This window comes from Littorina saxatilis, linkage group LG1 (assembly GCF_037325665.1).
Source record: "Littorina saxatilis isolate snail1 linkage group LG1, US_GU_Lsax_2.0, whole genome shotgun sequence".
Classification (NCBI taxonomy): domain Eukaryota; kingdom Metazoa; phylum Mollusca; class Gastropoda; order Littorinimorpha; family Littorinidae; genus Littorina; species Littorina saxatilis.
Genome location: NC_090245.1, coordinates 87,379,613 through 87,394,522, shown reverse-complemented (window position 1 = coordinate 87,394,522; position 14,910 = coordinate 87,379,613). Strand labels below are relative to the sequence as shown.

The 14,910-nt window shown below is 40.5% G+C and overlaps 2 protein-coding genes across 4 annotated transcripts in view; one reads left to right on the top strand and one right to left on the bottom strand.

Annotated features, from left to right (window-relative positions):
- Positions 1–14,910, top strand: part of LOC138982854 (furin-like protease kpc-1) — a gene marked incomplete at its 5' end in the record, with an annotated part of 381,789 nt that overhangs the window by 55,454 nt on the left and 311,425 nt on the right.
- On the bottom strand, positions 1,434–14,591 carry LOC138982830 (uncharacterized). 3 transcript variants are annotated; one of them, XM_070356205.1, is made up of 7 exons: positions 14,459–14,591; positions 10,934–12,069; positions 7,692–7,933; positions 7,101–7,236; positions 6,510–6,794; positions 5,450–5,583; positions 1,434–4,455 (listed from the first exon to the last, which is right to left on the bottom strand). In XM_070356205.1, the coding sequence occupies exons 2-7, from the start codon at positions 11,649–11,651 to the stop codon at positions 4,150–4,152; spliced, it is 1,821 nt and encodes a 606-aa protein (XP_070212306.1). In that variant the 5' UTR covers positions 11,652–12,069; positions 14,459–14,591; the 3' UTR covers positions 1,434–4,149. The 3 variants fall into 3 exon arrangements, with proteins under 3 accessions (XP_070212306.1, XP_070212290.1, XP_070212298.1); XM_070356189.1 differs by having other exon boundaries at positions 5,450–5,586; positions 14,459–14,590; XM_070356197.1 differs by having other exon boundaries at positions 5,450–5,586; positions 14,511–14,583.

Here is a 14,910-nt window from a genome sequence, read left to right as displayed (position 1 = left end):
GTGTCCACGCGCTCAGTTGACTAATCAGCGAAATAAAATTTTGCAAAAAATGGTTCCATCAATTTACATCATTTGTCTCTTCTTTTTTTTAGTAGCTTTGTTGGGGTTTCTCTCTCTCCTAAATAAAAAATAAAGTAATCCATGGTTAAATGTACACATGAATTAATTCAAAAACAGTGTTCATGTAGAACCTCTATCCCAGTTATGGTATCATCGAATGTGATTTTTTAAACATTTATTCTGTACTAGATGAATACTTGCTTCGCCTGGTACGGCTTCGCCGGGAAGAAGTTGAGCCAAATACCCGGCTGCGCCGGTGACCCGGCGCACCGCACGAAGGAAGGGAGATAAACGCGCAAAACACTGGAGAAGAGTAATACTCGGCTTCGCCGGGACAGTGACCTTCTAAAAATAGTATAACGGCTATATGGATTGAGCGTTGTCGACAGTGACCTTCTAAAAATAGAAACGGGAATATGGATTGACGCCACACGAAGGAAGGGAGATAAACGCTGAAAACACTGGAGAAGATAAGGAAGATCGAGTTACTGGGAATGGATCCAGAGAAAAACAAAAATCAGTTCAGCGCTGTGCGCTGAGAGCACGTGTTGAAATATCTCATCGACCAGGTTGTGTCCGGGGTGTACCTGAATATGGCCACCAAATTTGAAAGAGATCCATCGAGAACTTTGCCCGTGCATCGCGGACACACACACACACACAGACACAAGTCGTATATATATATAGAAGATAGATGCTTTCCTTCAATAATCATAATGGAACTTTGTTGGAGTCAGTATAGCCGTCTCACTGACTGACCCGGCCTGTAAACTGAATGGAAAAGTGTAATCCTGATGTGGAGTACACTTAGGTTTTTTTTCTTGAACTTATACATTTACCATTTGCACTTTTGTTCTCATAGATTTGTTCAGTTGAATCTTCAATTCTATCAAATACAAAACCAGGTGTTGTCACTCTTTCCCATTCTTTGCTGCCTCAGTGGAATTCCCTGCCTTCTCACATCCGCATAAAACGCTCGCTCTTTCACTTCCTTCACTGATTCAAGGAAACCCAACTTCCTTTCTTTTCTTTTTTTACACTGTGCAATCACCTTTGTACATTATCTTTAGATACTTTAGATATGTATTTGAATTCTGACATTTACATGCTCATATATTTTATCTGGCGTGCGCACTTGTATATGCGTGTGTATTGTGTGCGATAGTGTTCTGTATAAATAATGATTTTCGTAATTGTAATTGATAGTTTATGTCATGTATTTGAATCTGCGTCTTGAACAGAATTGTTCATTTGTGTACATGTATTTTGTATTTAAATGTACCTTTGCTAGAACTATAAAAAGGTTTGTGCCATAAAATTACCTTTATTAGTATTTTGTATTTAAATTTACCTTTGCTAGAACTATAAAAGGGTTTCTGCCATAAAATTACCTTTATTAGTATTTTGTTATCATTACAATCATCATCATTATTATTTAGGGCAAATGTAAAAAGAAAGAGAGCATTTATACTCTCTTATCTGTTAATACACCCTCATTGATAGAGATGTCCTCTGTCTCTCCCTTCCTCTCTCTCTCTTACACACAAACACACTAGTTTTATTAAGACTTTATTTTGTCTTAAAATGTTGAGTCAAGGTTTTTGTTCACTGCATTAATACTAATACAGGTATGTAGTAATAATAATAACTGGACATTTTTAAGTGCCTAACCTAAGGCTCTAGGCCCTTTACAAAGGAACATACTGTACATATATACAGAATAGAACAATTAAAAGTACAACCTACATAAAACAAATTAATCATACAGACACAAATCATCACATGTACTGTTCACACAATAATCATATATGCAATACACACTATATATATATATATATATATACAAACATACACAGCTAACACTCTCAACAATCATAACAACTTTATCGGAGAGGAGTATGTGCAGAAATGGAATGAAGAAGACATTAGGCCAGGTCTTAATATATCTTAATTTTTGAAAAATATCCCAAAACGACATAGTTGAGAAAAATGCAAACAAGGAGTCGATGCCCTTTGTCAACTTGTGTGTGAAATAAAACCTTGGGTCTGACTGCATGTTGAGTGTCTGCGTTAGTAGTGCAATCTGTGTGTGTGTGTGTGTGTGTGTTGGCATGCGTCTCACTGTGTGAGAGACAGAGATAAAAACAAGTCGCGTAAGGCGAAAATACAATATTTAGTCAAGTAGCTGTCGAACTCACAGAATGAAACTGAACGCAATGCCATTTTTCAGCAAGACCGTATACTCGTAGCATCGTCAGTCCACCGCTCATGGCAAAGGCAGTGAAATTGACAAGAAGAGCAGGGTAGTAGTTGCGCTTAGACGGATAGAACGCTTTTCTGTACCTCTCTTTGTTTTAACTTTCTGAGCGTGTTTTTAATCCAAACATATCATATCTATATGTTTTTGGGATCAGGAACCGACAAGGAATAAGATGAAAGTGTTTTTAAATTGATTTCGAAAATTTAATTTTGATAATAATTTTTATATATTTAATTTTCAGAGCTTGTTTTTAATCCGAATATAACATATTTATATGTTTTTGGAATCAGCAAATGATGGAGAATAAGATAAACGTAAATTTGGATCGTTTTATAAATTTTTATTTTTTTTTACAATTTTCAGATTTTTAATGACCAAAGTCATTATTTAGTTTTTAAGCCACCAAGCTGAAATGCAATACCAAAGCCCGGGCTTCATCGAACATTACTTGACCAAAATTTCAACCAATTTGGTTGAAAAATGAGGGCGTGACAGTGCCGCCTCAACTTTCACGAAAAGCCGGATATGACGTCATCAAAGACATTTATCAAAAAAATGAAAAAAACGTTCGGGGATTTCATACCCAGGAACTCTCATGTCAAATTTCATAAAGATCGGTCCAGTAGTTTAGTCTGAATCGCTCTACACACACACACACACAGACACACAGACACACACACACACACACGCACATACACCACGACCCTCGTTTCGATTCCCCCTCGATGTTAAAAGATTTAGTCAAAACTTGACTAAATATAAAAAGAGAGAGAAATTGCACAGCACTGTATCCAAAGCACATGCAGTGTTGAGGTGGTGGTTGGTGGTGGGGTGTGTGTGTGTGTGTGTGTGTGTGTGTGTGTGTGTGTTTGTGTGCATGTGTGTTGGCATGTGTCTCACTGTTTGAAAAACACAGAGGTGAAAAGAGAGAGAAATTGCACAACACTGTACACAAGCACATGCTTTACAGGATCTTTTTCGTGCGCACTTGGTCTTGTGCTTGCGTGTACACACGGGGGTGTTCGGACACCGAGGAGAGTCTGCACACAAAGTTGACTCTGAGAAATAAATCTCTCGCCAAACGTGGGGACGAACTCACGCTGACAGTGGCCAACTGGATACAAATCCAGCGCGCTACCGACTGAGCTACATCCCCGCCCGTGTATATACACCACCAATAGGAAGGTTTCCGCCAGTTATCTCTGAGGTTTTGGGTGCTTAGAGAGTAGCGTGCCCCTAGTGGGGGCATAAAACATCGAGGTAACAAGCAGGGTCAAGGGGAAGGTCGGCTGGGCGGACAGGAGTATGACGGCTTACTAGTGCCAAAACCTGGTGTTACCCATTATCAGGTGATAATTACTAATTAACGCTGTCAGTTACTGTTTTCATCTGTTAGTTACTAATTTTCACGGGAAAATTACCAATTTTTAGTTTTGGCACTAGCAATCCGTCAGGAAGTGAGCCAAAACTAAAAATTTGTAATTAACAGGTGAAAGTTAGTAATTTTTCCGGAAAAATTAGTAATTTTCCCGGGAAAATTATTAATTAACACGTGAAAATGGTAATTATCAAGGAAAAATTACTAATTTTCCCTTGATAATTACAATTATGAGGTTTTGGCACTAGTAGTAGTAAGCCGTCATACAGGAGACTACAATAGGAAGGTTTCCGCCAGTTATCTTTCTTTAAGGTTTTGGGTGCTTAGAGAGTACCGGGCCCCTTGCGGGGGCATAAAACATCGAGGTCACAAGCAGGGTCAAGGGGAAGGTCGCTGGGCAGACAGGAGCCTATTGATCCTGTAGATCATTTTGCTCATCGTTGTCTACCAGCTAGCTATTGCCTTCATCATTTTCACTATCCACATCTTTGTTGATATACACCATGATTTGATCATGTAGATCATTTCGATTGACTGCATTGTCACTCTTGTCAACACCATGCACTTTCCTTCGAGTTAGTGCAACGGTCTTGCTTCTTCCTGTGTTGTCTTGGTTAACGCGTTGTATCTTGCTAGGTACCATGGCAAAGGCACTGGAGGGCTTCTTCGTGCCGGTGGTCGCAGGTGTTGCTGGCCTGTCATCTTCGCCTGAATGTGATACGATGCGCTGGTTAGTTGCCAGGGGTTCTTCCTCCTTCTGAAAGAAAAAAACAACCAACAGAAAACCATGAAGGAACAATAATACATTAGTAAATATACCACTATGCAGTGTACACATTGACTAGAAATCTACAATATTTTAACACTTTTGTTTGTTTGTTTTTTGCTGAAATACACACAGCACAATCCTTGTTATCAGCATGCAGAGTGGTGAGAGAAACATGCTGGGACAGCGGTGTGAACTGGGATAAAAACACTGCATCTGTTTCCATAGAATGACAGTAAGAGCTTTTGCACCAGATCACAATATCAAATTGCCAAACTTTTCAATACACGATACACAGGCGCCCGCTTCATAAGACCACCCACTTTGAACTTAATTCCTCCCATTTATGTCCATGCTTACTGAGATTTTTTGATGATAGTATCTATACAAATTAACAACAACAATTAACCTACAACTAATTAGCACTCTCCTTTAAGACCTGATTATCTCAGATTTGTTGGCGGTCTGTTTGTTTGTTTGTTTGTTTGTTTGTTCGTTCATGGGCTGAAACTCCCACGGCTTTTACGTGTATGACTGTTTTTACCCCGCCATTTGGGCAGCCATACGCCGCTTTCGGAGGAAGCATGCTGGGTATTTTCGTGTTTCTATAACCCACCGAACTCTGACATAGATTACAGGATCTTTTTCGTGTGCATTTGGTCTTGTGCTTGCGTGTACACACAGGGGTGTTCGGACACCGAGGAGAGTCTGCACACAAAGTTGACTCTGAGAAATAAATCTCTCGCCGAACGTGGGGATGAACTCACGCTGACAGCGGCCAACTGGATACAAATCCAGCGCGCTACCGACTGAGCTACATCCCCGCCGTTGGTGGTCTGTAAGAGGAGGTTCCACTGTATTCCAAGTTCAGCATTAGTCACACATTCACTCGCTCTGCAGCATTCTTTGCCCCCCACCCCCCCCCCCCCCCCCCACTTCCTCTCCTCCCCCTCTTCCACCAACAATTGTTCATTGTGCTGCTTACCTGTTTACTTGAAACCCAGATGACTCTGCCTGTTCTTCTGTCGACCTTCCTGACGACATATTCCTGGCACTTGATAACTTTGTAGTACTCTTTCACTAGAGTCTCCTCCACCACGTATGAGTCATCTTCATCACCTGCTAGGATAACAAATCAGAATTTTGAAACAAGTTTAACAGGGAAACAGTCATGTCGCTTGGCGTCAGCAGTCGATGAAAAGCTGAAACTTATTCATGGCGTTTGTAAATTGACTCAAAGGACTGCCTTAAAGTTTGGGAACTTGCTGAAGCGTTTTACAGCCATTTCATCAAACCTTCCAAAGAAAACAAAATCTGATCAACATCCCTGCTGAAACAAGTCAAAGTGCTGCTAAACCAGAGACAGGCTGCTGTGGGATAAAGCTACAAAAAATACTAATACATACATGTATTTACTGGGAATAACAGAATAGGGTTTTACAGACATTGGAACTAATTAAGTGTGCGTTGATCTATACAAACTAAGGCAGTGCAATTGCACGAGGTCATTGAGTTGACAAGAGCTAAAACACACACACAACATTAGGAACATGAAAGGGCAACAGTCAGTACCAAGGCCAGAGTGCATCTTCATAATACCGTGGAACATCCCCTTTCGCCCACCCCCCCCCCCCCCCCCCCCCTTCAGACCCCCCCGATTGAAGTCTCCCTCCCTTTTAAGATTCTCTGATTATCTGTTCATAAAATTTACCCCCAGTTTGAGACTCCCTCCTTTTCAAGACATTTTTTTTTGAGGTCTTAAAAGGGGGCTTCCACTGCAATAAGTTAACATCTAAGAATGTATCTTACCAATGAAGCCACTGGGCTCATGACAATGAGTTAACCTCCAAGTACGTATCTTACCAATGAAGCCACTGGGCTCATGACAATAAGTTAACCTCCAAGTACATATCTTACCAATGAAGCCACTCACTGATTCAGGGTTCATGATAATAAGTTAACCTCCAAGTATGTATTTTACCAATGAAGCCACTCACTGACTCAGGGCTCATGAAAAAAAGTTAACCTCCAAGTATGTATCTTACCAATGAAGCCACTGGGCTCTCCCTCTCCATCATCCACTTCAAGCTTGACATCACCCCCAAGGTCTGAGCTGGCACTATCACTGGGGAGTGTAGCCTCCGCCAACTCGGCAAATGGCTCGTTGCTCTCTTCATCCGATTCAACAACAAAGTCCCTTCTCTTTACGCCTCGTTCATTGCTATTTTCATGTGGTTCGGTGTAACCGTTTCCAGTCTCTGTCACAGATTCGCCTTCTTCTTCATCTAGTTCATAGCAGGGGAATTTCTTGGCTGTTTTCTGGGCCGAAACTGTTGGAGTAAAAATGGAAACATATGTCAGTCCGTGTTATTTTAATCCAAGATAGCAAACATCTTTTCTAATAAATGCAGGTCTAAATCCTTTGCGCGTCATGCTGAGTCTAGGATGTCAAAATCAATAATGGGCTCTGTCAGGACAAAAATCAATTAGCTAAACATTTGAGAACATTCTGAATCTAGACACACACAAAACAAAGAAACATTATGCAGAGTCTCACACAAACACACACACAAACAAACACATGCAGCAACTGATTCACCAGAACAGTGAAGTGATTGCACCATGCATGCTCCTACCTGAAGAGGTCAAGGACTTGGCTCGTAAGATATCCAGAGCATTGTTGATATGCCTCCAGGTTTTGAGATGATTTGTGATCGATTTTTGTCCCTTTGCTCCATAGGACAACAGCATGTCACACCAGATACACTTCACCTGTGATCATAAGAAAATCATTTTTGTTTTAAAATACAAATTCAGGCTTGGTGAATGTGCAAGGTCATTGTGAGCTGACAAGAGCTTAAAGGGCAGCTGTCAGGTTGCCTGGCCTCAAAAATGTGCAGAGTCGCTTACAAAAACGTGTTTTAAAGTTTTCTGAGCAGATTCAACAAAAGAATGTTGATTTGGTCCACAAGAACACACTTTTATTTACAGGCTAAAACATTAAAAATGTGTGAAACTTGCTGCTAGTACTCACAATCTGAAAGAAAGCGAAGCGTGCTAGACTCTACGTAACATTGCAGGAAAGAAAAAAACAAACCTATTATTAACTGTCTATATCATTTTTACTTATCGACTTTTACGTGTATGACCGGTTTTACCTCGCCATTTGGGCAACCATACACCGCTCTCGGGGGAAGGCCTTTGTCACTGTAAGATACAAGTCTCACCTTTCCAGGTACATTCACTTTCTTCAGACAGTCGCTGTAGCTGTACGGTAGCTCTAGGGTGGCAGTGTTGTTCATGTTCAGCCAGTCCAAGTCATCTTTCTTCGTCTTTTTCTGCTTGTTCACTCCTTCAACCAAGTTAACCTTGTTCTTCACAGACTCCTCCGGGGCGTCCAAGTCCACATCCTCTTGATCTCTAGCTCTGCTTCTCAATGTGACATGCTGGCCTGCCATTTCCATAGGCACTGAAAACAAGTACAAATCATATTCAAAGGCATGCCAAGAGCAACATGTAGATACGGTAAAACCTCCCACTGACGACCTAGAAAAGGTCCAGAAAATCGGTCGTAATGAGGAGGGGTCTTTATTGGGAATTTTAGGGTAAAGATTCATCACAGCTTTCTCGGCCTTCCCATCTGTTGCAAATAGACTCCTATTCTTTGATTATTGATTGAATGTGGGTGAACCCACTCCCAGACTTTTTGCGATTCCGATCTCTCCATGGCCTTCTCTATCCTCTAGCTTCAAAAGTTACCGTTATTTTGTTGGAGTCGCCATATTTACAATTTATACCACCTGTCAACGATTTAAAATGAAGTCGAACTAAGACAGAGTGCTTTGACAGACAACACCTCACAAACTCAAGTCAAAAGAAGTGATTTAAATGTTTCTTCTGGATAATTCATTCACTCAATTGGTGAGCACATAATCACAGAATGTGTACACAAACAAGTTGCTGATCAATATCCCACCCCCTTTCTCCCTCCACACATCCTATTCAAAGGGAGGTCCTTCAATTGTCAAAGCACAAGGTAAGATGGGGACAGCCGTGGGCTACAAGATTTACACGCACTACTGACTTCTTGTGCATGCCGATGTGGCATGCATTCACCTATTTTTTGTTGTGAATACTTTTTGCTTCAGCCCTTTTACGGTGTAAAGCAAGTAAACCGTGTTTTTATTATGGCACCTTGTTGTGACCTGTTTTTGTGGAGCGTTATTTAACTACCTTTACGCGTGAGACTCACATGCTCTTTTCCGTGTCCTGGTTTTGGTGTGAGCACTGCAAAACTGCGTCGTAAGCTTTAGAATACGTGTGACTCACGTGGTTTTAGTTTTTAATGTCAGCTAGTTCCTTGTTCTTCTTTTTGTAAAATAGACCGTTCCAAGTATTGAGCATGCACGAAGTACGTGATCAGTTACTGATTGGTTGTAAATAGTAGTCTCACCCAACCCTGTTTTATGGAATGTTGTTGGTTGGTCAATATACCCTTTACCTTTAAAATGAACTATTCCATGTTAGGTTTTTGTTTTCTATAAATATTACTGTTTGAGTTCCTCTCATCAGTCGATCTGAGGGTTTTACGGAAGAGTTTGGATATTCGTTCTGTAAACGTATGAAAGTTAACAAGTGAACCAATGGAGTGTTTCTTGTGATGTTTTTAAAGTCAACGTAACGTGTTTGAAAACGTGTTTTATCTAAAGTTTGTGAATAGTCTTGTGCCCTTCGTTTGAGAGGCTACACGTTTTGGTACTCTGGACAACGCACACAGCTCATAAGGTAATTTTGTTGTTACTTGTTTGTGTTGTATTTTGGTCGCCATTTTGTAATGACTTCATGAGTTTTTTTTATGTATAACGTGAGTGGAAGTATCTTTTTTTGTAACTTTGAATAACGCAGGAACGTTGTCTTGTAGAGATTTTTTAGTATGACAGTTTGTTATTGTATTCTTGGCCTGATGAGTCAACGTTTGTATTTTCCGTAACGTAGCCATTTTGGTTTGTAACGTATTTATGCTAAGTTTCTTGAGTATTTTTAGTGTTTATTGTTTTTAACGTAAGGAACATAATCCTTTCTTAAAGGTCAAAGGATTAATCAACGAGTGTTTGGTTATTGTAACTTTTTTGTGTTTGTTTGTTTTCGCCTGTTTTGTGTTTGTTATTTTTTTTCCCTTTTTGTTTCTTGCGTTTTGTTTATGCATTTTTGATACCTTTGCCATGTCTAATAATTTGTTTTCTTTTCTCTTTTTCTTTCTGCTTAGTCTTTTACCGCAATACATATTACTGAATATCGCAATATGCAGATTTGATAAACCAGTATTTTTGCGCGTTATCGCTTGTAACCTGTGTTTGTCATTTCGAATGAACAATTTCTAGTACCAGCCTCGCACATGAAGGCGCGCACACTTCTGACTACCACACCTTCTCATGTTGGTCTGTGCGACTAATGAAGGACGCGTGCATCGTGTGCTGGCCGAACTTTGACATTCACTGGTAAAAAGATCAAAGTCGTTATTGACCCTTTGTAGGTAGGCTGGTTGTCTGAAAAGGAGGGTGTCGCCATTCGGAGGTTAGTTACAGTGCAACGAAAATTGGTCCGCAAACGGAGGGGGTCGTTTTTAGGAGGGGTCGTTTCGGGAGATTCCACTGTATAAGCTTGCAGGGATAGTCTCAGGATTTTTTTAAAAATAGGTTATAAAACACATTTTGATTAATCAATTTAATGGCATTATGTATAGATCTTTAAATACACGAACTCCACACTTTTCTGTCGACGAACAATCATGTCAGACAAACACATATATCACAATATGGCCTGAGCGATGCTTCATTGTTTTCTTCTCAGAGGCATTGCCTTCAAAACATGCATTAAAGATCAGTGAAAAATGTAATTTGCTGGGCAAGATGATGCGCACACGAGTGTCAAGTGTTTTCTACACAAATCAACTTGACCCTCTCAAGCCAGCAATTTGACCCCCCATTGCTGCCCAAGACCCTGACTAAAAAAGAGAGGTCTTAACAGTAAGTGAAAGAGGTGGGTGAGTGAGGGTGGTTAAGTAAAACATACAAACCTTCATTTCTTTTCTTTATTTGGTGTTTAACGTCATTTTCAACCGTTCAAGGTTATATCGCGACGGGGAAAGGGGGGGGGGGGGGGGGGGGGGATGGGATAGAGCCACTTGTTAATTGTTTCTTGTTCACAAAAGCACTAATCAAAAAATTGCTCCAGGGGCTTGCAACGTAGTACAATATATGACCTTACTGGGAGAATGCAAGTTTCCAGTACAAAAGACTTAACATTTCTTACATACTGCTTGACTAAAATCTTTACAAACATTGACTATATTCTATACAAGAAACACTTAACAAGGGTAAAAGGAGAAACAGAATCCGTTAGTCGCCTCTTACGACATGCTGGGGAGCATCGGGTAAATTCTTCCCCCTAACCCGCGGGGGGTACAAACCTTCATTATCATCCTCGCTCTCCACATCCGTTAACACTGACAGCGAGTCCTCTCCAGGCCCAAGCTGACCGGAGTTTTCAGGCTGGTCCACATCGTCAACAAACTTTTTTAGGTCTGCTTCAGCAACCTCTTTGCCCAAGCCCAGAAAGAACTGTGCCCTCCTGACATGACTCTTTGTGCAAAAGTGGTCAGCCAGGCGTCTTGCCCCACCACCGCCGTACCGGATTATCTTTTCACACCAGATGCAAAAGGCTTGACCAGGCTTGCTCACTTTCTTGATGCAGTCCCTGTACCGATATCTGTACTCTCCTGCCTGTCCTATTCTCTGTAGCCAATTCGGATTAAATCTGTTCTTCACCGCACTATCAGCAGCTCTGCCTTTGTCAGGGCATAAAACAGTACAGTCAACCTCCTTTTTCACCTTAGATTTACTGCCGTCTTTGTGTTTTCCCCGAGCGACTAAGCCTCTTTTTGCATGCTTTTTTGTGTTGACATGTTCTAAAACTGCCCTCTGTCCGTGTGCACTGTATGTAATGACAACATTGCACCAGATGCACATAACTTTGCCTGGGACATTTAGTTTCCGGATGCATTCATTCAGCAAGTACTGTTCCCCATCCAGAGAAGCTAACAATTTTAACCAGTGCCAACGAAACTTGTTTTTGACTGAAGACTCCACTTCATTCAGGTTTTCATCGTACGGGTCCATTACTGACATTGTGATGACGACTGGCTAGTATGTCCCTTCAGCACGAAAACAGCAACAATTAACACAGCAAAACTGCAAGTGTGGATATGAGATCAACAGTTTGGTTTACACATACACTGTCGTGATACAGTTAGTAGAACTTTACACACACTGTAAGTCAAATTAAGAGCCTGGCTAATTCACAGCAAAGATGTGGACTCATTCTAAGTAGCGTTCTAAAACTAAAAACTTTCAAAGCACAGAGGAACAATTTCTGACGTCAACAATTTACACAGGAGTGAACTTGAGTTCTGGTTGTAGAAGTAGAAACCAGTCTTCCTGTCAGCTGCATGCACAGGTGTTAAGCACTATACCGGCTGTTGTGTGGAGGGTGTTGATTCAAGGCTGCACGCTTTTGCATCTGGATTGTTCAGTCTGCGCTCACCTCCTGGAAAAAGAAAGGACTTTGCAGTTACACAGAGATGTATACACTACAGGCATGAATAATAATAATAATAATAATAATAATAATAATACGAGAATTTATTAATATAAGGCGCACAATATATAGCGCGAACCACAATCAACTGTGCTCTCCGCCCTTTACATATATATATTAATTAATGAATAATATAACTTTGAGATGTTTTGTGGCTAATTTTTGTCCGACCAGCTTTTTTGTCGATCCGAGGGCGAGCGGAGCTGGCATATCATTTTCTGTTTCATCTTTCTTGACCATGAGGCCAAAACACACTTGAAAGTATAAAACAATTAAATTTACAGTCATTCTTGCAACTGGAAATAGTTGAACTGGGCAACGGGAAATTATAATGACAAACGACATCGACTAAACAAACCAAGATGTTTTTTCTTTACCCTTTTTCCCAAAGGGAAATTATGGATGTCCCAAAATGAAACAATTCAGGTTTAAGAAGACGTCATAATAACTCAAATAATGGCTTCACATAAAAATTGTCTCACTTCTGCACATCTACCAGTACCAGTACCAGTACCAGTACCAGTACCAGTACCACATTCCGACAAAGAATTTCGATAACAAAATTTGTCTCAGTTATCAACTTATCAATCAATCAATCAATCAATATGAGGCTTATATCGCGCGTATTCCGTGGGTACAGTTCTAAGCGCAGGGATTTATTTATTTTTATTTTTATTTTATGCAATTTATATCGCGCACATATTCAAGGCGCAGGGATTTATTTATGCCGTGTGAGATGGATTTTTTTTACACAATACATCACGCATTCACATCGGCCAGCAGATCGCAGCCATTTTGGCGCATATCCTACTTTTCCCGGCCTATTATTCCAAGTCACACGGGTATTTTGGTGGACATTTTTATCTATGCCTATATACAATTTTGCCAGGAAAGACCCTTTTGTCAATCGTGGGATCTTTAACGTGCACACCCCAATGTAGTGTACACGAAGGGACCTCGGTTTTTCGTCTCATCATATCAGCAGGAGAAAGTTATTTAATTGTGAGTTCACCACCAGACTGTGCACGTACTGGTGTTGTCATTAATCAGGGATTGCCAAATCATCCGCCTAATCGGCAGGGGCGAGCAAAAACTCCGCCGGGCTAGTAAAAGTAGTTTGGAAAAACCTCCTGGCAACTCACCAGGCTGGCCAGTGGAAATTCTGGTCAAAACTCAAATTCATGCAAAACATAAATTGTAGTTTGGTTCAAGTTGTACTATCGAGTTTTAAAGCCATATAAACACTGCAGATACAGGATCTTCTGTCGGCTCCAAAATTATCGCCATGTTCTAGTGAAACGAAGACATTGAAGCTCCTGTCGTAAAAATTTAACAAAACACCAACACGCATCTCTACTTAAATTTAGTAGGGTGGATTTGACAGAGCAATGGGTTGATATATGCATATATTTTATTGTGTTCTTCCACTTCAACTTCAAGTTCATTGATTCCATCCTTGTCGACAACTAAACAATTAAAACGGTGCTGAAGTGATTGCTCATCTACTGTCAGTTGATCACCAAGAGGCTACAAGGTATGTGAACTTGGGATGAATGACTATAATAGTATGACTTGAGAATGAAAGATAACTTCACAATTTATTTAGTTTTAGTTTAAAGATGCAGTGCCTAAGTCACAGCATGGAGAGCAAAGATTTGTCGTTTTGTCGCAGATTACGATATAAACAGCCATGCAGGAGCTTCCCACAACTATCTCACAGATGCCTACATATATATATATACCTTTAGTGTAGCCAACCAAAAGAAATTTCATGCGGTTTGTCAGTTCACATCTCCCACCAAATAAGTAATTAACGTTTTCCGTGAACGCGTTCTGAGGCTAATCAAAGGCAGCTGTGTGTGGTATGCCAAAATGGACCCATATCATACAATTACCATCTTTTACAATTTTCTTACGTCAGCACACACACAATATCTTTACATAAAGTACTCAAAACTGAAAGAATTCTCCCTCTCGCCGAGACTAATATTTACTTTTATAGACTTCCATGTAGGCTTTTGATATAATTAGTTCACATGGGGGACGTACTTGATGTGAGCGACTAATTCTGCCCGGTGGCAGTCCACACTTAATTCGTAAAGATTTTGGAGTTTTTGACTCTTTGCATGAAAGTCAATTTAACTTGGTATTTTTTTCAAACGGATAGCTGCTTGAGGCATAACTGAAAGCCCTAGGCGCGCCGTGCACCTGGAGTTGACAGGTCCAGCAACTTTAACATTAAACAAAGGAAGCCATTCAGAACCACGGCAGCTTTTTAGTTACTTGGAATCAAACTCTTCTCTATCAAAGGCAAAATGATGAATAAAAGTACAATTACCGTGAACAATTTCACAACAAGTGAGATGGTTCAAAAATTCAGCTGTACTAACCGGCTAATTTACTGTAGGCATCTTCGACACTATGAAAGCGAAACTTCCACTTCCAGCTTGGACGGAAGTCAACATTATCGTACCGCGGTAAAAAAAACCCAAAAAAACCAATATCGGTGATTTATTTGCACAAAAATAAGTAAAATACTTAATACATTAAAGAAAAACTTTTCTCATACTTTTAGACTCAAGAAATTAGTCGAATATGTTAATATACTGTATAATTATATAAAAAATGCGCGAAAAAGGCAACGACACTTCCGCTCTTTCTGTCTCGGAACTTACTACCCTTTCTTCAGTAGTCTTGGTGAACTACGGGTAGGAAACCGGCGCGTGTTGCATTGGCACCACAGGCGTTTGAAAAGAAGGGGAGGGGGGGGGGGGGGGGGGGGGGAGGGCT